The sequence below is a fragment of the Rhinolophus sinicus genome, linkage group LG10 (genome assembly GCF_036562045.2).
Source record: "Rhinolophus sinicus isolate RSC01 linkage group LG10, ASM3656204v1, whole genome shotgun sequence".
Classification (NCBI taxonomy): domain Eukaryota; kingdom Metazoa; phylum Chordata; class Mammalia; order Chiroptera; family Rhinolophidae; genus Rhinolophus; species Rhinolophus sinicus.
The window spans coordinates 14,410,435-14,431,010 of record NC_133759.1 but is presented as its reverse complement, the minus strand read 5'-3'; the positions used below and the strand labels follow the sequence as shown (position 1 = coordinate 14,431,010).

The window sequence follows — 20,576 nt, the reverse complement described above, 5'->3', positions numbered from 1 at the left end:
ACTGAAGGAAGTAACTGTGTAGTAAGAATTTAGCAAGCATTTACTGAGCCTTTACTACCTGTCATCAGAATGTTAGGTCCTAGGGACCAAGATGAAAATGCAAGGTTTCTGTCCTCCGGGAGTTTATAAGTTAATATAGAGACAAAGATTATCAACATACACTTACAATACAAAGGAATTAAAGTTTCACAGAAGAAAACACAGGCATAGGGAATGTGTTAGCCCTTTAGGCAAGTCATATGAAGCTTCACAAAAGAAGGGGCATTTAAAAGTTGAAGGATGACCAAGAGTGCTGGACAGAAATGGAGCAGGCATTACAGATAGTGACAAAAATCGCTCATTTGGCTTCTGGAGATTCCTGATTTAAATTTACAGGGTAACACAGACCAATACTTCCCTTAACTGTCCTGCATTTATTTAGATATATGGTATAACATATAAATTGAAATATATATGCAAGGAGGGAGAGTTTTTAAATGTTATGCTGTATTTGATAGGGTGTTATTTCAAACAATTGTAGAATAGTCTACAATCATGTGTCAAGTAATTACTTAAAATAGAATGGACTCTCTTGCCATTCTTCCTCCAAAGCTAAATATTTTATGGAGCCCATTCATTTCCTTTCTCCATCATTTAACTATTAGTTTTCAGTATGCTGACTAGCTGAGAGACGTTGATCTCTATAAAGTATGTTTTTTATTTTATAGTGTGTAGTATATTTTTAGGGCTGGAAAGCATTACTTACTGTGTTACACAAATATATAGCATGTATACAACTTCTAATTCTTTGAAAAGGCAGAGAACAGGAAGATAAAAGTTAATTCTTATGTTCCCCCAGCCTTCCTCCCCTGTGTAATTTTAAGGGAATGTCTTGGACTGATAAAATTTGATAATTTGTATATTAGAAGAAGGTATTTAAATGTTTATTAGGAAAAAATTCAAACACGTTACGGAAGTGGAACTAGTAGTAATAGTGGTGTAAGAATTCTTTCCCTCCCCCAGTATCCATTACTGAGCATCAACAATAATACCTAATGGCCATCTTCCACACTTCTCTAGCCATACACACCGTACCACTAGCCCCCTCCCCATACATGCACCTGCGCCCCCATCCCAATCCCCGTTGGATTATTTGAAGCAAATTTCAGAAATTTTATTTCATCTAAATATTTTGGTATATATTTCTAAAAGATAAAGACTAAAAATATGTAACTACAATATCTGTAACCATACATAAAATTTATTAATTTCTTAGTATCCAATACCTAATGAGAGTTGAAGAATTTGAGAATACTTTTGCAAAGCTGAGTGCCTGTTCCACTTATATTTTAGATTAAGTAAGGTCAGATAGTTAACTTTTTCTTGGTCAACTATAGAGTTGTAGGCGAAATGTACTATTTAAAGACCAAGTTACTGAAACATAGTGGCTAGTATTTGGTCAAATGCTTTTATTTAAAATATGGAAGTTATTTTATCATGAGCTATTTCTATAGCTCTAATTTTAGACACTTAGTTTATTATGAATGCATTATAGGATTTTGAATTTCAAATAATCTCATCCATTATCACAGAATCTATGCTAGTATGATGCAATCAGTAGAATGTTGCTTAACTTGGAGTATTTGTCATACCAACAGAACAAAACAAAAAACTTTCACCTGTGGAAGAAGGTATTTTCAATTATAAGTTTTTCTAAAAGTTGTCATAACAATGTCATTTATACTGCTGGCTTCAAGTAAATGAAGCATTTCTATTTCTTGTTACCAAGATATTTTTCAGAGCTTAGCCCAAATAACTTTAATTTGAATATTTTATTGTAGGGAACAGGTGACACTCCTTTTTTTTCTGGCTAGTTTTCTATTTGAATAAGTTTTGCTAATTGAATTCCTGATGTTAACTTTTGTCATGGGGGGAAAACTGGGGATATTACAACTGGGAGAGGTATGGGATTAGCTTGAAATAAGTTTTGCTGCATACTAATCTTTGCTATTTAGTTACATATATTAAAGCAAAATGAATTTTCTAAAATTACTTACCATACTAGTTTTGTCTTGCATGAAAACATCCTAATAAATGAACAATTACTAATTTTGTATAACAGATAAATGTATCTAATAGGTCTTGGTACTTGGCCTTTGTTCTTAACAGTTTTAAAACTTTAGTTTTTGTTTTTTTTTCCTTTTCTTCACAATGTTTCTTTCTCTTTCTTAGAATGAATCTGTCCAAGCCACGAAGTCCCCCGACAGTGTTAATGGAAGTGAACCAACAACTCCTCAGGTCTGTTATTAATTTTATTTTTAAAAAAGAGCAAGTCATTTCAGAGTGTTGGTCAGTCTATACTAGTAGCATTTGACTTTACAGTAAAACAGTTATATCCAAACATTTGATACAGTATGTATGGTACATCCAGGTTTGTTGATGGTTTCTTGGAAAAACTTTTAAGTGAGAAGTAGTTTTTGTATATATACCAGTAAAATAAGATTCCATTATTACTCATTTAAAAAGTTAATGGCAGTGAAGATAAAACTTTTTGAAAAATAGGAATCTGACTTTATAATTGTAGAAGAAAATAGAGGAAGTCATAATGAAAAACATATTGAGTTACATAATCTGGAAGGGGGATATGAAGGAAGTGGGATTTCTTTTAAGTTTGCTCTTTAATGCACTAATGCAGAGTATTTTACTGCTAGAGAATTTAGGTTATCTTTGATTTTAAAAGGTTATTTGGAGATCGGGGCTAAGTGACATTCTTTTGACTCCTTCCAAAAAAGAAAGAAAAAAATTCATTAAAAATATCATAATGATAGCAGTGTCTGGAATGAACGTTTGTTTACTTTGGCTGTGCTGATGATTATCATCCTTAACCTGGCTGTTCTCAGTGGGCTCTAACGTGGGGCAATACATTCCTAGTTCTGTGAACCTGGAGCATGAATGTAGACAATTTATGAGCTAAGTGATTTATGAACTAAATTATGTAGACTAAACATTCTAAAGCATTGTCTAGCAAGTATATAAGTTACAGCTTCCCAAACTCCATGAAAAGGTTACCTATGGGCTGAGGTCCTCATTCCTTTCCGGGAGGCCCGTCAGGCTCTGGCCACAGGCCACGTCCCTGGGCCTGTTGACTCTGGCCTTGAGTAGCATCCCCCATTAATCCCAAGTCCCCTGCAAATGCATCATTTCTGTAAGTGCCATGAGATAAGGATAAAATACTGAGAAGTACAGATCTAAATGGTACTGGACAGATCCAGTGACCTTTAAGGAATATTATTAAAGAATGTTATTTAGAATGCTTATCTTCTTCTCTTGCAGAATAGTTCAAAAAGGCTAAATACAGTTTTGAATGCAAAAACTAGAATGAATGATAACCACCTTTATAAGAACTTTGGGAGAGATTTAAGTTTTAATTAAGGTGAATAATGAACATGGGTGATATTCAGGAAGTAAGCTCACTAAAGGCTTTGAACTTTCTTAAAAAAAAAGGCAGCAAATATTTTCCTAAAAGATAATAAGATAGTGTTTACTGAATGTTGACTCTGTCAGTTATTGTTAAGCATTATATATATGGTCTCATTTAATTCTCAGTACAAGGAAATGCCTTCGCTTACAGTCTGCTTGTTTTTAAACAGATTTCTGAGAAGTTGGTTGTTAGTTGTTAGCAAGTGAGGGACAAAGTATATCCATGAAGGGGCTAGTTTACTTACTATTGTTGAGTGTCGTGACAGCAGCAGGAAATCAGAGTTGACACTAAGGTAGAAGAGATGGTAAAAAGCAAGCCTAGGAGTTCATAAAGCATAGTTGCCTGTGACCCCCTTACTACTGGATGGAGCATCCTGTGTAAATCAGTAGTTTTGGCACACGGTATGACTGTGACAGGGACGTCGTTAAAAAGGATTAGTCGTTATCTTTATTTAAGAAGGCAGAAAAGTGTTTCAGAAAAATTTCTGTTAAATACAGTTAACTTTTAAATTGCTTAATGCAGTTCATAATATTCAGCTAATCAAAGTGACTCATTCATCTCCAAAAGAATATACAGAATTGACCTTTTACTTCAAACAGACTAATAAAACTCAGATATTTGAAAATAATTAGTATATGCCACCACATAATAGAGAAAAACACGTTTTTCAAAACAGGTAATATTTGAGCATTTGTCTTTATCTAAGAAGCTGTAAAATAGTTTTACTGAATCATAGTGTTAGTATTGTATCAGTTTAGGAGGAATCTAGGATCTAGTATTACTCTTTTATTGTACAGATGACATATCAGGCATGAAGTCTTAAATTCTTTGCCCAAGGACCAGTGAGTGGCTAGTTACTGATAGTATTGTGGGATTATCATAGATAGACACAAAACGTCACTCTACCCAGCTGTAATTTTTTGCTATGTATTACCTCATTTGAATATATATGCTATTAAAATGAAATGAGAACTGAATTTATTAAATTCAGTAGAGCAAAACACAGGGATTTAAATGGCTGTCTCATATGCCATTATTGTTTTAATTATGGGGAATATTCTTGTTTTGAAAAAAACATGAATTTTTTAATATAAGACAAATTATAGTATTAAAGTTGAATTTTGAATTTTTTGTTGCTTTTTTTGAATACTGCTTTTTTATTTTCCAGTTTATTATGAAAATTTTCAAACATATAGAAAATTTGGAAGAACTTTAAAGTGAACAGCTGTATGCTCACACCTAGATTCTGTCATTGATACTTCACTATATTTGCTTTATCACAAATCTGTCCATCTATACATTCCTCTATCCATCCCTCAATCCTTACTTTTTTTTTTCTTTTTTAAAAGGTGGAATAGTATTTATGTATTTATTTATTTAATTAATTAAATTTAAGTATAGTTGGTATACAATATTATATTAGTTTCAGGTGTACAATATAGTGATTAAACATTATACACCTTTCAATGTGATCACCACACTGTCTAATAATTATATGTCCATGCAAACGTATCACAATATTATTTTTTTAAGCAAGAGAAAACCAAATTTAATATATACATATGTATGGGAGCCCCACTTACATGACAGAGTCAGAGACCCCACATGCCAGAGAGGAGCAGAGATGGAAAGGGAACGGGTATGTAAGACATCCAGAGCTAGGGATGAGGTCAGGTGCCTTGGGGGCTTCAGAGGGTCCTGGCAGGATGATAAGAACAGATGCTCAGTAAATAGAACTTTGTCCTGCCCTATGGACAGGTCAAAAGAGGTTATCTCTGGTAATCGCTTATTATGGACAAGGCCCCTAATTCAAGTTCTTCTAGGTAGTTAAGGGAGAGGCAGAAGTTTGTCTTGAGCCGGAGGCTAAAGTTGCCATAGCTCAAAACGGTCTGCGTACCACAGAGGCATATTTGGGGTGACTCATTCTGAATCCCCACAGTTCCCTCCTCTGAAACTCCCCTGGAAGTTTCACATTCCAGAAGTTGAGTTGGTAGATTGTTCTATATTTCATTAAACCAGGCTCAGACTTGAGAAAAGTTCAGTTCAGTTAAACAGTTTCATACAATATTGTTGACTATATTCCCCTTCCCTTTTTTTTACTACTCTCCCAACCCTCCTTCCTTCTGGCAACCCGATGGTGTGACAGGAGCAGATGTGTAGGTAAGAGATTTGAGGCAAGAGAACAGAAGGCTGCTGCTCATATCCAACTGTGAGAGGGTAAAGGTCTGAGTTAGAACAGTGTTTGGGAGATAAAAAGGAGGGATTTAAACCAAGGTAAAATGGGGCGACAGGAGTTAAAAGTAACTGTTATGTGCCCATTTATTTTTATGTATACATTTCTCCTCTCTAACCCTCATGAGTTTTTTTTTTTTTTTTTTAATAAATTATAAATCTGTGAACTTTTTTGGTACTAGGAACCTGACAATAGTTAGTGCCCATGGGAGTTTAATTTTTCACAAGACGTTGGGTTTGGAGATAAACAGATAAAGTCATTAAGGATCCTTCTCTCTTTAGCTTCTTGTCCCATCATTCCCCGTATCTTTCCCATCCTTACCAACCGTTCTAGACCGGAGGAAAAACTGGAGACAAGGATAAAAGGCATATTCCTTTTTACCAGGAAAATAATATCTGTCCTAGAAGGTTCCATCCTGTAGACTTCGTCACCTGGCCCACGCCTAGCTGAAACAGAGTCTGAGAAGAGCTAATTAAAAAACAACAACAAAGAAACCCTTTAATTGAAATATAATATATCGCAATATAGTACATATACTCAGAAAAGTATGATATATTCATTATTCAGTTTCTGAGTTTTCACAAACCAAATACACTTTTGCAACCAGCACCCAAAGCCAAGAAACAAATTACCAATACCCTTCTCTTACCCCCAAGGGTAACTGCTGTCCTGACTTCTAACACTAACGGTTAATTTTGCCTCTTTTTGAAGTTTATGTAATGGAATCAAAGTGGGTTTGAAATTTATGTAAATGGAATCAAAGTGGGTACTCTTTTGTGTCTGCCCTCTTTTGCTCAATACTTTGTAAAATTTATCTATTTTTGCATGTGGTTGTAAATCATTTTCATTGCTGTCTAGTATTCCATTGGTGAACAGACTACAGTTTATCCATTCTATTATTGTTAGGCATCAACAATAGTTTCAAGTTTGGGACTATTTTGAATACTGCAACAAACTTTCTAGTTTATATCTTTTGTTGAACATAGTTACACATTTGTATTGGGTATTAGTAGTGAAATTGCTAGTTCAGAGAGTGTTTGGTATGTTTAGTTTTAGTAAATACTAACAAATAGTTTTCCAAAGTGGATTGTTTCACATCCTCACAAATACTCGGTATTTTCCGTAGTTCAAATTTTAACCATTCTGGTGGATGTGTGGTGGTATCTCATTATGGTTTTAGTTCCTATTTGGGGGGGGTAAATGTTACCCTGAACAAAACGGGCCTGGTGGAAAGGAAAAAGGGAAGATTGGATATCGGATGATAGCCAGTATTTATTGTTTACCTTGAGCCAGCTGTGGTTCTAAGTAGTTTACATGTATTAATTTATTATTCCTCACAACCACCCTGAGTTGAGTCCTATTGTTATCTCCGTTTTAAATATGAAGAAACAGAGGTTAAGTAACTTGCCCAAGGTCATTGCCAGTAAATGGTAGAACTGAGACTTGAGTCCAAAAAGTCTGGCTTCATAACTTGTGCTCTTAGCTACTGCATCATATAATCAGGAGAGTCTGCCAGATAAGCGTGTATGACGTTCTTACTAGTAAGTTTGTCTTTTGTTTTAACTCCTTTCTCTAATAAGGGTAATTATTAACATTTATTATTTGCTACATTATAAGCACTTTGCATGTATGAGTATTAAACTCATTCAGTCCTTGTGACACCCATATGAAATGTGTGATATTATCTTTTTTTTTTTTTTTAAATCATTCCCATTTTACAGAAAGGGAAACCAGTCTAGTAAGGTTAAATAACTTGGTCAAGGTCATGTAGAACATAGTAGTGGAGCCAGGATTTGAACTTAGGCCACCTTATACTCGACAGCCTACAGGCTGAATCACTACACTCACACATGGTACTCCCAAACATAGATGTGGCAGTTGTTAAGTTTCTCAGCTTCTGCAAGTCCATGTCTTTGATATTATTCATTAGCTTCTGACTGACCCTTTAATAACAACATTTCTAGTGTTATTCATACTTGCTTCAGTTGTTTGTTCTAGAGTAATCTACAAGATTATACGAATTGAAAAGCACTTTTTGCATGGGTCAGAAGGAGCTTGTAATATAGCTGGTTCTTAAAGTTTTTGAGCATGAGGTTCCCTCCTTTCAAGGTAAAACTTGCACATTGTGGAAATTAAAACTAGAAAGTACAGGAAAATATAAAAATAAAAATCACTTAATATCTTACCTTTCAGAACCACTCACTGCCAACTATTGGTGTTTGTCCTTAATGACCTGGTTCTAAGGGTATTTGTGTAAACATACATATAAATTAAAAAGTATCTGTAATTACTTTAAATCAAAATGAGTTCACAATGTACGTACATACTGTTTTCTAACCTAATTTTTTTCCATTTAATAGTATATCTTGAACCTCCTTCCACGTATTGTAATTTATATAATGTATCCCCCAGTGGTGAACCTTTGGGTTGTTTCCAGTTTCTACTGTTATGAACAACCTGTGATAAATCTCTGCCTATGAAGGGGTGGGGCAGGTTATCCCCTCTTACTTACTCCCGCCTTGCCCAATACTATTATTAATCTCTAAAATCCACGACTAAAGTATTCCTGGTTTAATATTCAAATTGTATACTAGAGAAATCTTTTTGTTTCCCTGTAATCTTTGCCCACACGTAGCCTCAGTCTCCTCTGAGCATTTCAGTCCTGGCGTCATTGGGATCTCGTAGGTTGCCTTGCTGCACTACTGAGAATGATTTTCTAGGCAACACCTGTTAAATACTGACTGCTGTCACCTGAACAAAAGAATGCCACTCAGAACAGTGTGTTAAATTATGTTATATTGCTTTTCATTGTTTTTATTCAAATTGATATGTCATTATTCAAATTAATGAAGAGAATAGCTCTTGCTTATCACTATTTCTACCATCAGACCTACTGCTTTGCGCAGAGGGACTCTGGCTCAGACTTTTCAACTGTCCTTCATGATTTTTTAATGCTTATTTCTATTTCCAGTGGGCAGAATGGTAAGTAGAGCAGAGTTGGATGTCACTAGTTACTTCTGCCTGGCCTTCTCTTGTTGAACAAAATGGGCTCGCTACACATTACTGACCCCCTAGCCCCATTCTCCTCTTTTGTTGAGAAAGTGATCAGGAGTCAGCGCCTCCAGATGAGGTCTACTAGATTTTAGCCACAACTGCACACGTCACAGTATTACCCCCATTTTAGACACTGGGTAGTACTGGTGACACAGGCGGTCCCTGCCTCCAAGGATCTTGCCGCCAAGGATGAATCCTCACAGCATACCTGTGAGGGCAGCTGGGAAAGTATGGCTTCCTTCTTTTTTACAGATGCGCAAACTGAAAGGAGGTGACTTAGTGAAGGTCATGCCTCTCTGCTCGGTGACAGACCTGGGACCTACACCCTAGTCCTCTGACTCCAGGTCCAGCACGTTTTCAGAAATAACCAGGTGTCTTTTGTTTTTCAGGAAACTTATGTTGAATGTCAGGAATATTAATTGAATTTGTTCGAGCTTTTACTAGATTACTGCTGGTGATGGGGAATAACAGAAGTCTAACAGTGTATTTGAACTCACACATTCTGTTGGGTTTTGCTTTCAGTCTGGTGACACGCAGTCTTTTGCACAAAAGCTCCAGCTCCGGGTGCCTTCCATGGAGTCTTTGTTTCGAAGTCCAATAAAGGAATCTCTGTTCCGATCTTCTTCTAAAGAGTCTTTGGTCCGAACGTCTTCCCGAGAGTCCCTGAATCGACTGGACCTGGACTTTTCTGCTGCCGCCTCTGATCCACCCTCTGATATGGAGAGCGAGGCCGAAGACTCACTAGGGAATTTAGACAGCCTCAGCAAAGAACAGTTGATTCAGTGGCTGCGGAGGATGGAACGACGGTTGAATAACTACAAAGGAAAATGTTCTGAGGTAGGAGCAGGACTTTTCTGCCAGAGTGAAAATTTCTTCCCCTTGTTCTCGAATTCAGATTACTGTGTGGTTTTCACTCCTGAGAGTGGCTACACTGTCGATTCCCTAGATACACTGGTTACTAGTGGTGGGTAATCTGTGGTGATAGATCGTTAAAGACTTTCAGTTGTACAGAAGCCCTGTGGCAAGATTAGAGTACAATGTAGGAGAAGGTTGTTGCCTGTAACCTTCTGGTTCTCACAGTCTGTGCCCCTCTGGTTGGAAACCCCCTGCAGAGTTCATCATCTTTCCTTCTCACATGCCCGCCCTGTCATCTTTGAAGGGCTGTGGCTCCCACATGACCTCTTCTGCCCAACAGATCCCCATTGTTACTGACCCCAATGTTTGAAGTATGATTTTGGTCACTCTCATTGTACCTACATTTAAACTTTGCCTCAAATGAATCCCGCCTTGAGGATTATACTCTCTGTTTGGTCTAAGAGAGGAAGGAAGTGTAGTGCTACTTCCTGTCTCTTTTCAGTCCTTCAGGAACACAGCTCCTACCCTTTATGCTGGATTATACTCATTGCCCTCCCCGTCCTGTGTAGTTAATACAGTTCTGCCTAAGAAAAACCTTTTTGGAACAAGTTGTCCATGGCTTTTTTTTAACAATGCCTAATGTTTTATTGTCATAAGAGTTTGTAAATCAGCCTTGTAATTAATTTTAATTAATGAATAATGAAGTTCAAGATAGCATGCAAAGTTAGCCATGTCTTCTATTTCCATTTATAGCTACAATATAAGTAGTTTTACCATGCAGCCAAAAAACACAAAAAAACCCTAGATGAAACATATAAAATATATTTTTAAAACTATAAAGTACTGACATAATAAGAAGGAATTATTTGGCTAAAATCTGTTGCCTGGCTGGAACCCAGAGATGTAAACAGGGCCATATATCTCATGAGGCACTTGTGGAATCAGGCCACTTTTTTCTTTAAAACTTTTTATTTTTTATTTCTATCAAAGTTAATAATGGTCTTGATTTTTGCTTGTCTGTTAAGATTTATGTTATTTTCTCTAAGTTACCCGTGGCTTTTAAGCTTGAAATTGGAGCAACAATATAATTAGTATTTAAGGTACAAGACACTATGCATTTTATACTCGTAGTGCCATTTTATTTTGCATCATCTCACTGTGAAGTAGATACTCATTAGCTCTATTTTGTAGAATAGGGATTAGAGACTCAGAGAGACTTAATCACAGAGACTAAGTAACTTGCTTAAGGTCCCATAGGTAGCAATTGACAGAGCCTGGATTTGATGCTAGGTCTTTTTGTTTGTTTCTGTTATTCTGTGCTACCTCAGGTAGAGTTATGCAGCTCATTACAGTAGGGATGGAAAGAGTCCACGGTCTTTGTCTTCACCTTCCTTCGCCTGTCTGGTCTTAAGGTAGTAGGAAGGGGTTTCAGGTAGAATTTTGTTTTTTGTATTCTTAGCCTCTGCTGCCAACTCATCTTCCATTGCTGCCTGCCTCTTCTCTCAGAACATCAGTAGAGGCATTTAGGGGCACGCCGCAGCCTTCCAAGGAAAATGGCAAGGCTCAGAATGGAGGCGTGCTTCCTCCTAATCCTGCAGCCTATCTCTGCAGAGAAGCACTAGCACTTTTAAAGTAGGGTCCAAGTAATTCACTGGAGCTGTGCGCTTCACCTTCGGATGAGTAATGCTATGTCATTTACAGATTTTAAAATATTTGTTGATTCGTAGTTTCAAGTTGTGCAAGAATGTTTCAATATCCTCTTTAGGTTAAGTGGTTAAACATTTCTTTACCCTGAATTACCAGTTTTCATTTGTTGGTTATGAGTTCTTTCCCTCCGATTTTTACACAGCCGTAGCCACAGATCCTATAACCTGAAGGAACTTTTGGAGATCAATTACATGGTCTCTTATACCTCAAACAAAACCATCACCTGGAGAGCTTGTCAAGCTCCCAGGCGGTGATGCTGCGGATGGTCCTGGTCTGTGACTACAGTTGGACTAGCATCCTGCTTTGGCAAGTGAGCTCTAATCCCTACCTATGAATTGCGTACTGAAATTTAAAGAGGCATGTGCCTAAGGTGAAGTCGAATAGAGACTTACTATCTTTATTTATAGCATCAAGTTCTCCTTTTATTTTTTAGAAATATATTTCCTATGTTATTCAGTTTTGACTGTATATGCACCTAATTAGATTGAATTGTCTATAAAAGGATTCTGCTGATTTTTTTACTTTCATAACAAAATGTTTTAATGGAGTTTAGAATAATTAATTGCATTTATTTAGGGATGACTAATGTTATTGGTGACTTTTTCTTCGTTTTAGCTTGTTACAGCTTATCAGATGCTTCAGAGAGAAAAGAAAAAGCTCCAAGTAAGTGTTCGCTGTGATATTGATTCATATATAATTTTAAAATTAGAAAGGACCTTATAGTAAGAAAGTTCTAATCCTCACCTGTAATAATTCTCCATGTAATCATAGTATTAAACTGGTTTACCATTATTGGGGATTTGACAAAGGGAGTGAATGAGAGATCCCAGAGATTTTACCTCTGGTAGCGATGGGCTACCTTGAGTTTTGGATCCCTGCAGTGTTCAAAAGGTTTGGATTTAAGGCATGTTTGCCTCTTTCAAGCATGTTTCCTAGTGTCTCAGTCTGCAGGTTGCATCTTTGTTTTAGGTAAAGAGACATAAAACCTTCAAAGCTTTCCCTTCTAGTTTTTAAAAACCTGCAGATGTCTCTGTTTCATATCAGGATCCCAACTCAAGCATCCTCTCTTCTATTTCCTGAGGCTGCTGCTTAGAAAGCTCTTCTGGGTGACCCACCCCTGCCCTGTGGTGTTATCCTGTTCATGGTCAGAAAATTTCCACAGGTATCACACTTCAGAGCTAAGGGGAACTATCCAGTCCAGTTCAAATAGTGCTGTCATTTTGCTGTGTTATTTATAAAATATAGTCTTATTTTTTACAGTAGTCTTATTTTTTATAGTATAGTCCTATTTTTTTACAGTAGTCTTATTTAAAACAATTTAGCATTTTGTGCCATTTAAAACACTAATTAAAAGTTGCATAACTAAAAGTTATTTGTAAAATGAGTTTTGGTAAAATTAGTTCATTTCCCCATGTACATTTTAAAATATTTCATCTCATAAACGTTAATCTCCATTAAGTGCAACATTAAATTTTCTGGCTTTGGTATGGAATACAATCAGTTCAGAATGGTAATACCAGTTATTTATTGCTGATTCAGTGTTCTAATTGTCTGTAACAAATAAGAAAGTTAGATTATTACAAATAGAGTTTTTAGGGTTTTTAAAAAATATGTTCTTAAACGTGAGTTCTAATGAAGTGGGGGGATGGTTCTGATTTAATCCATTGTGTTATTAATATTCCATAAATTTATTCTCAAAGGTCATCTTATTCTTACATTCTGTGGGTACCTTGCTTGTGTTTCTATGAATTGTCTATGGATTTTTATTTCTGGGTGTACGTATTTCTACCACTAAGTGGCAACAGAGAATTATGATTGCATAGTCCCAAATAGAAAGGGTGTTGGAGATAAAATTCAATGATTTATGCTCTTTTTCTACATATGTATACATGCCCATATTTTCATGCCTATTAAACAGACAAACATCCTTTCAATAGATCCAATGAAATTAAAATTGTAAGTACTGCCAACACAATTACTAGTGCTGTTCATACCACCTAACATTTATTCAGCTCCTACTGTGTGTGAGGCATTTTGGTGTATTTAGTCCCTACACCGCTCCTGTGAGGAAACAGGAGGAGTGACTTGTTCTTTGTGGCACAGCTTGTAAGAGGTACGAAGGAGAGCCAGGATCCACTTCTTGGCAGTTAGACTGCAGTGTGCATGCTTGTAAAGAATGCACTGCAAGTTTTCATCATTCTCAGCATTGCGTCCTTCTGCATTTAAGCATTTACATATGATACAAAAAAATAAAATCTGTGTTCATAGCTTTAGGGGGGGAAAAAGCCTTTGGTTTTTGCTTTAGTCACTTGCAAAGCCCCGCAAATACAGCCAAGTCACACTCCCCTGGGTCATAAGTATAGTATTTGCTCACCTCTATCTCTGTTTTTTTGTTGTTAGTCCACACAGACCAATGAAGTTCCAGATTACCCCATTCTTTACCTATCTGTATTTATATTGTACAAGAATATACAGTTAGTTTGTTTCCATAGACTAACTTTTCTGGTTTCATTTCCTCACTAGTGAAAAGTACTATCACTGCCGCTCCCCAGGAAACGATGAATCATCTTTCAATATTACTCTTTTAGCTTCTTGATTTTTATATATGACTGCTAACTTAGTAACCTGTAGTTCTCTGTGCAGTTTCCTCCTGGACATTTTTTTTTTTAAATAGAAAAAGACTTGTTTTTAAGTCACAAAAACCTTTTGAACAGCCTGGTAATTGACTTGATCCACACATAGTAGACTGCAATGAAATAAATTGCATTTGGAGTTTGACTTAACTTTAAAAAATTTTTATTTTTAAAACTAGCGTATAGTAGAATTGACTTTTGTTTGGTTCAACATGTGATTTGTGTAACCACTACCACAGCCAGGGTGCAGAACAGGTCTGTAACATCATGATTTAACTGTTAACAAATTTTAAACATGGTCACATCTTTAACATTTTCAGTCCTGTTCTCTTTCCTCAGGTTATTTTTGGATAAACAGTTGTAATATTGTAAAAATAATTATTTTTGACTTGCTTTGTATTACTATGTCATGCAATTGTTTAAACCAGCTTGTTTTTTTCTTTTGAATTAAAGGGTATATTAAGTCAGAGTCAGGATAAATCACTTCGGAGAATTGCAGAGTTAAGAGAGGTAAGTTGTAGTGATTAATACTTTGAGAAGAGTCATTACATTTCTCATATTTATCAGAACTGTTGTACATACTGGGGTAATTTCATATGCACTTCATTAGTTACAGTAATAGCTAACCAGCCCAGCCCACAAGACCAGGGGTCAATTCTTAGCAGTTTTTATTTACGTGGTTTTCCTAAGACATATGTTGTTGGTAGAATTAGTGAAATGAAAATGTCTTATTTAGCAGTAGAATGTCCTTTGCCTGCGTGAACAGTCAGTAGCAACTTCCAAGGCTAAACTGTCCTTTCTATTAGGTATTTCAGGCTTCTTTTTGTTTTTCCTTACCAACACTCTTTTTGGTAAAATGAAATAAAAATTTTGTTCATTGTAATTTTTGGGGGTAATTTTTACAGTGAAGTATTAGAATTTAGGCAAATATTTATCATTTGTAATCACGCTTTAATAATTTATGTTTCTGTCCCATCTTGAGAAGGATAGAGATTATTAGGTTATGTTGGTTGCATGATAGCATTCTGTATCTCTGTTATATCACTCATCATAAACATTTTAAAATCTTTGTAAAATAAAACTGGTACAGAAAATCATGCACAAAAAATATATACCTTACATATATATTATGGACACTATTGCAACCATTACCAAGGTCAAGAAATTGAATGTTGACAGCCACCCAAAGCCCCCCCCCCCCCGTATTTCCCCACCCAATCATAGCTCCCCCTTCTTTAAAAGTAATATCTTGACTTTTATTGTACTTCCCTGTGTCTCTAAGATTTTTATCATCTCAGTGTACCCCCCAGACACTATAGTCTGGTTTATGTAAAAATAGTTTTGATATATCTTTTAAGTCTCTTCAAGTCGACACATTCCTGCATCCCTTCTTTTCCTTACTGTTCCATCTGTTGAAGAATCTGATGATCAATCAGAAGATTAAAAATTACTCGTTTGCCTTATCTTAACATTATAAGCCAACAGTCTTGGAATAACAATACTAATACTACCACCATCAGTTATCATTACTGAAATTATTTCAGTAAATTTTTATATGCTATTCCCATTCTTCCATCATGGAAAAAAGCTCTTTTCATATCTATACCGTTAGATCATACCCATTACATATACAGTCTTTCCCTGTTAACCCTTGTAAATTTAATATTCACCAAAACAAGAGGATGGCCTATGTTACCCTCTCACTTCCCCCAACATCTCTACTGCACGCCTCCTAACGTCCATGCATGCTTTTCTGAGTACTAGCACTGCTGTAATGCTATCCTTCAAGTCAAACTAGAAATGTGGAGTTTGGGCAGAATAGGAGTTCAAGTCCAAGTTTTGTTCCTTTTCAATCACTTTATGTTACTAGAAAGAAGGTGCTTTTAAAATTTTGCTAGAGGGAACTAATAACATGGCACTTTTACCCAAAAGGTTTTTCTGTTAAGTTAATATCTTTCACTTCGTATTTTTTTTGCTTGTTTTCTTATATTTTGGGAATAGATGAGTGTATTAATTAGTGCGTAGGCATATTCTGTTTCTGTAAGAAATTCAATGCGTAGGTTATATACAGTTAAATGATTAGTTATATGTATAGTAATGGAGAAGCAGGCATATTGAAATTCATAGTGTGTACATTAGATGTTGGCCATCAGGTTTTGAGGGTGTTTATAATTGTAGTATAGCTGGAGACATAGGAAAACCTGTTTTTTTCTCCTGCTGCTTAGTCTTTCTCCACTAGTGGTCCCTTAGCCGCACTCAAGAAAATACAGCTGAACGCGCCACAAACTTCTATTCTATTAATAGATGGATAAATACCAATGTGATATTCCTCATTGCTGCCTCTTAGTAAATAGGGGCCTCCTAGCTATCCTTTCTCTAAGTTAAATTACAGAACCAGCATTCTTCGGCATAAGTGGGGAAGGAGAAAAGGCTTGCTTTGCTAGCAGCCTCTAGCCAAGCTCACCTACTGTGTTGCAGGCAATGAAGGACTTAGAACACTAGGAGCCAGACTTGGCTAAAAGGCATACCCGGCCAAGATCCGTGGTAAGAAGTAGATGCGCTTACCCTGCAAGAAGGTAGGGCTCTTATAATAATCTGGATGCTGCCAATCAGATTTGCAACTCTACCTCCCCTTTCTGGGAGCTGGCGAGGGGCTGAAGGGACAGGTAATAGAGAACTAAAGGATATAATATAGTATAAAGCCATAACTTTATTCAGTAACTATCTTTTTTAGGAAATACTTATCAGAGCTACAGATTGACAGGTTTTAGTACTTTTAAAAAAAAATTATCTGCCTCCCTGTATTAGTTTTTTGTTGTTGCTGCAACAAATCACCACAATTTAGTGGCTTAAAACAACACAAATGTATTACATCAGAAGTTTGATTGGGCTCACCCAAATAATTCAGAAGAATCCCCCATCTCAAGATCTTTAATTTAACCATATCCACAAACTCTTATGTTCTAGTTTCCGGGGGTTAGGATGTGGAATCTTTGCGGGCCATTTTTCTTCCTATCACACTGCCTCTAGTGAAGGTACTTAGTGAAATGGCCAGAAAACAACGAATAAGGTAAAGGAGGAGAAGCATGGAGTCTAGAGCCCATATGGTAAATTCCTCCTTGGTACATATCTAAACTAGTTTTGTAGTAACTAAGATATATTTCTGAACCATAACCCTGGTTCCAGTTACATAAAAAAGATTTATCCAGTAATTTATATGTAAATACTGAGTAGGTAAGTGAGAGTTTTGGATACTTTTAATTTTGTTCATGATGAGAAAAATTTCCTTTAACTAAATAATATAACCCATAAAATCATGATTACCACTTATTTAAACATTTAAAGTGATGTAAGTCATAAAATATTTCTTTGGGATTAAAGTCTGAATAGAAGCTTTAGAAAGTTTCATTAGTACTTTCTTTAGCAGGCCAAAATTGAGTATATCTTTATTTTGCTGTATTACGCTATTCAGAAAGTATTTTTTTTAGTATTTTATGTCTTCCTCTTGTGGTTATGAGTATATGCATGAATAGAATCCATGAACATCTCTCCTAGTATTTTCTGGAGGACAAACAAAACTTCTATTCTACATAGGCAAATATTGTGTCTTTTGTCAATATTTAGCATATCATTTTTTAATGAACCAGCTGAAGCAAAAAATTACATAAAATATTTCCAACAGATTCCCTGTAATGTTTTTTGCCTGATCTTGAATCTTATAACATGAGCAGATATTAAACAGGGATATCATATTATCAGGAAGTAGTAACTATGCTAGGCAAATTATGAGCTCATCTAAGTAGATAGGGTTCTCTGATTCCCTTTTCAGGCCAGTTAAATGGAGAATAAATGAAGACGTTGTCTTAGATGTTTCTTCCTTTCTCTGCCCTTCTGTGTATGGCATGTACTTTTTTTAGGCTCATCCAGATACAATTTGTTAGAAGCAATTGCTGTTCTCAAAACTGACTTTAGGGAGGAAGGGTTCATTTTTGCAGCTTGAAATCACCTCTGACCATAATGGGCAACATAGGGACTGAGATGAAGAGCAGTGAAACAGTTAAAGGTATTTGATATGTTCTACTCATCAGAATTTCTCTCTAAGGAAGTAATCAGAAAGACCTTGCAAAATTTATGCATAAAAATATTAATCCCAGGGTTTGCCAAAATTTGGAAACAATGTAAATGGTCAACAATAGGAGAATTATTGAATCAGTTATCATGTTTAGTAATAGTATAGAGCCATTTGTCATTTTGCTTAGAAGTGCAATTATATTACACTTTAGTATCTTACTCTTGTGGTTTGAACCAGGGATTAGTTTAAGCAGTTAACTGAAGGGAGCGTTACTGACTGTGTTCAATGCCAGATAAGCTAAGTTGAAAATATTTTTTAAATTATTACTGATTTAAACCTAAACTGGAAATATAGTTTATTTAGATTTCTGGAAGAATTACTTTTCTCCCATTGGCTTATGTTTTCACAAAATAGTTTGGGTGATTGAGGTTGATATAGAAACTGTCAGATGATAGTAAATCTTGAACATCTTTTTTCATCTTTAAGTAGCCAACATGCATATTTTTTCCCCCTAGTAAGATTCTGAATTTTAAAATTGGACTTTAGAATCAATACTTGGCATCACAGTTTTTTTTGGAAAGGATTGATCAAGTTGTTAGAATGTTTAAGAAAAACATTAAAAACCTGAAAACCACAATATAAACTGAGGCATTTTTGTGGGCTGTTGGGGATGCCATGTAATGGATTCTAGTGTGGTAAGATACAGAAAATTATTTAGATCGATTTCAAAGAAAGTAAAGGACTGCATTGCTATTAAGATGTATAGAGGTTCCAGACTAAAGAATTGGCCTTTGCAAAGTCTTAGAGGCCAGTGCTTTCCAGACTTTTGGATTTCGTGGACTGAAAAATTAACTCAAGTTCCCTCCAGAAATGGAGGAAAGGAGAATTGTCATAGGGCTGTTTTTATCTTTTCAAGTATGAACACAGGAATAAGGAACCAGATTTTTCTATTATTATTTCATGAAAGAAAGGTTTTTGTTTCTGTTTTTTTTTAATAACAAAAAATTAAGAAGGACATATTTTCAGAATAAAGTACAGCTGTTTAAATGAAAGATGTAGTTCTAAGAAAAACTCTACGTTTACCTCTGTTTCTTATTTCACCATGGATCAGTGAAAACTTCTTTCTGGACGTGTTCTGATCCGAAGACCAGCCTTTGGAGATTATTGCCGTGGGGGGGAAGTCAAGCCAGGAGGCTTTAGTGACAGCCACAGTAAATAGTGTGCTTAGAGATTGAGGGCAGTGTGAGTGTGGTGGAGAAGAGAGGACAGTTAGTGCTAGACAGTTAGTGCCTCTGTGTTTTGAGAATTCATAAATTTGAAACAATGTAAGAAGAGGGCATTGCTTATTATAAGTCCTTGAAAATACTGTTTGAAGAACATTCTCTAACAAATGTGTGCAGGATGGATCAAGTTAGAGGAAGACTTGAGGTAAGAACAGGAGGAATCCCAGAAAAACAGAGGTTTTGATGGGACATCTGAAATGTTCTAGAAGTTAATCTATATAGCATTCCAATGGCATAAGTGTAAGGGAGAAGCGCTGAGGCCACAGGACTGAACCCGGCATAGATGCCGATAGAGTTAATGAAGGACAGAGAGCGGAACCTGTGAGAGAGGAATAGAGAGAGGAGCCCTGAAGCCATGGAAGGCAGGTACTTTGAGGAGGTGATTACAGCAGAGGTAAAGATGACTGGAGTTAGTTAGAAAGGCTCAGAAATGACCTAAAGAAAGCAACATTTTAAGTAATTTCAGGAACTTGAAATTTTACCTTTTGGTGATCAACTAGCTGAACCTTTTCATTTTACAGATGAGGAAGCGTCCGATTTTGTCTTTTGAACACTTTTATGTATTGGGAGGAGGGAGGCTCTATTGGCTATCTTTTTGGTACATAATAATTTAATTTAGATCAGTGACTGTAAGAGCACAAGTAGTAAGATGTCTTCAAGTAGGATAAAGTTTTACTTTTATCCTAAGAAATTAAGTTTTTTATTCGCTCTACATTATTATCTGAAATTCAGCCGTCATTACAGCTACAAAAATATAGTTTTCTTGGATCTTCATATTCTTTAAAGAACAAAATTATTTGCTGGTGTAAATACCGATGTTTTAAATGCTGATTATTCTCTAATTATTTTGCTGATAACCTTATCTGAAGAGAAATGTAAATCTGGATTGATCATGTTTTTGAACTTTGAAAACTTCAAGATTGTGTTTTTTGTTTTGTGCTGAAAACTCCCTATAAAGTCCTTTATGTTTTAGGAGCTCCAAATGGACCAGCAAGCAAAGAAACATCTCCAAGAGGAGTTTGATGCATCTTTAGAGGAAAAAGATCAGTATATCAGTGTTCTCCAGACTCAGGTAAAAGATTGAAAGTGTGGAATTTTTGCATAAAGAAAAATGGGTTTTGATGGGATATATAATAGGTTCCAGATGTTTAAAAAATGGCCTATTTTTAAAAATTCTGCTTTTCCTCGATTAATTTTAAGGACAATTGTTAATTTTTGTAGCTCTTGGCTAACTATGATTTTCAAAATAGAAAATATAAACATTAGCTGCATTGGGAGT

General features: G+C 35.8%; 1 protein-coding gene across 8 annotated transcripts in view; it reads left to right on the top strand.

Moving 5' to 3' along the window:
- Positions 1-20,576, top strand: part of GOLGA4 (golgin A4) — a 96,516-nt gene that overhangs the window by 17,693 nt on the left and 58,247 nt on the right. For 7 of the 8 annotated variants that reach the window (XM_019727638.2, XM_019727633.2, XM_019727636.2 and 4 more), the window contains 5 exons: positions 2,212-2,277; positions 9,270-9,584; positions 11,925-11,972; positions 14,396-14,452; positions 20,271-20,369. In XM_019727638.2, coding sequence (XP_019583197.2) covers positions 2,212-2,277; positions 9,270-9,584; positions 11,925-11,972; positions 14,396-14,452; positions 20,271-20,369 — 585 coding nt within the window. Of the gene's footprint in view, positions 1-2,211; positions 2,278-9,269; positions 9,585-11,924; positions 11,973-14,395; positions 14,453-20,270; positions 20,370-20,576 lie in introns of those variants that run through there. The other variant, XM_019727637.2, reaches the window with a different exon arrangement.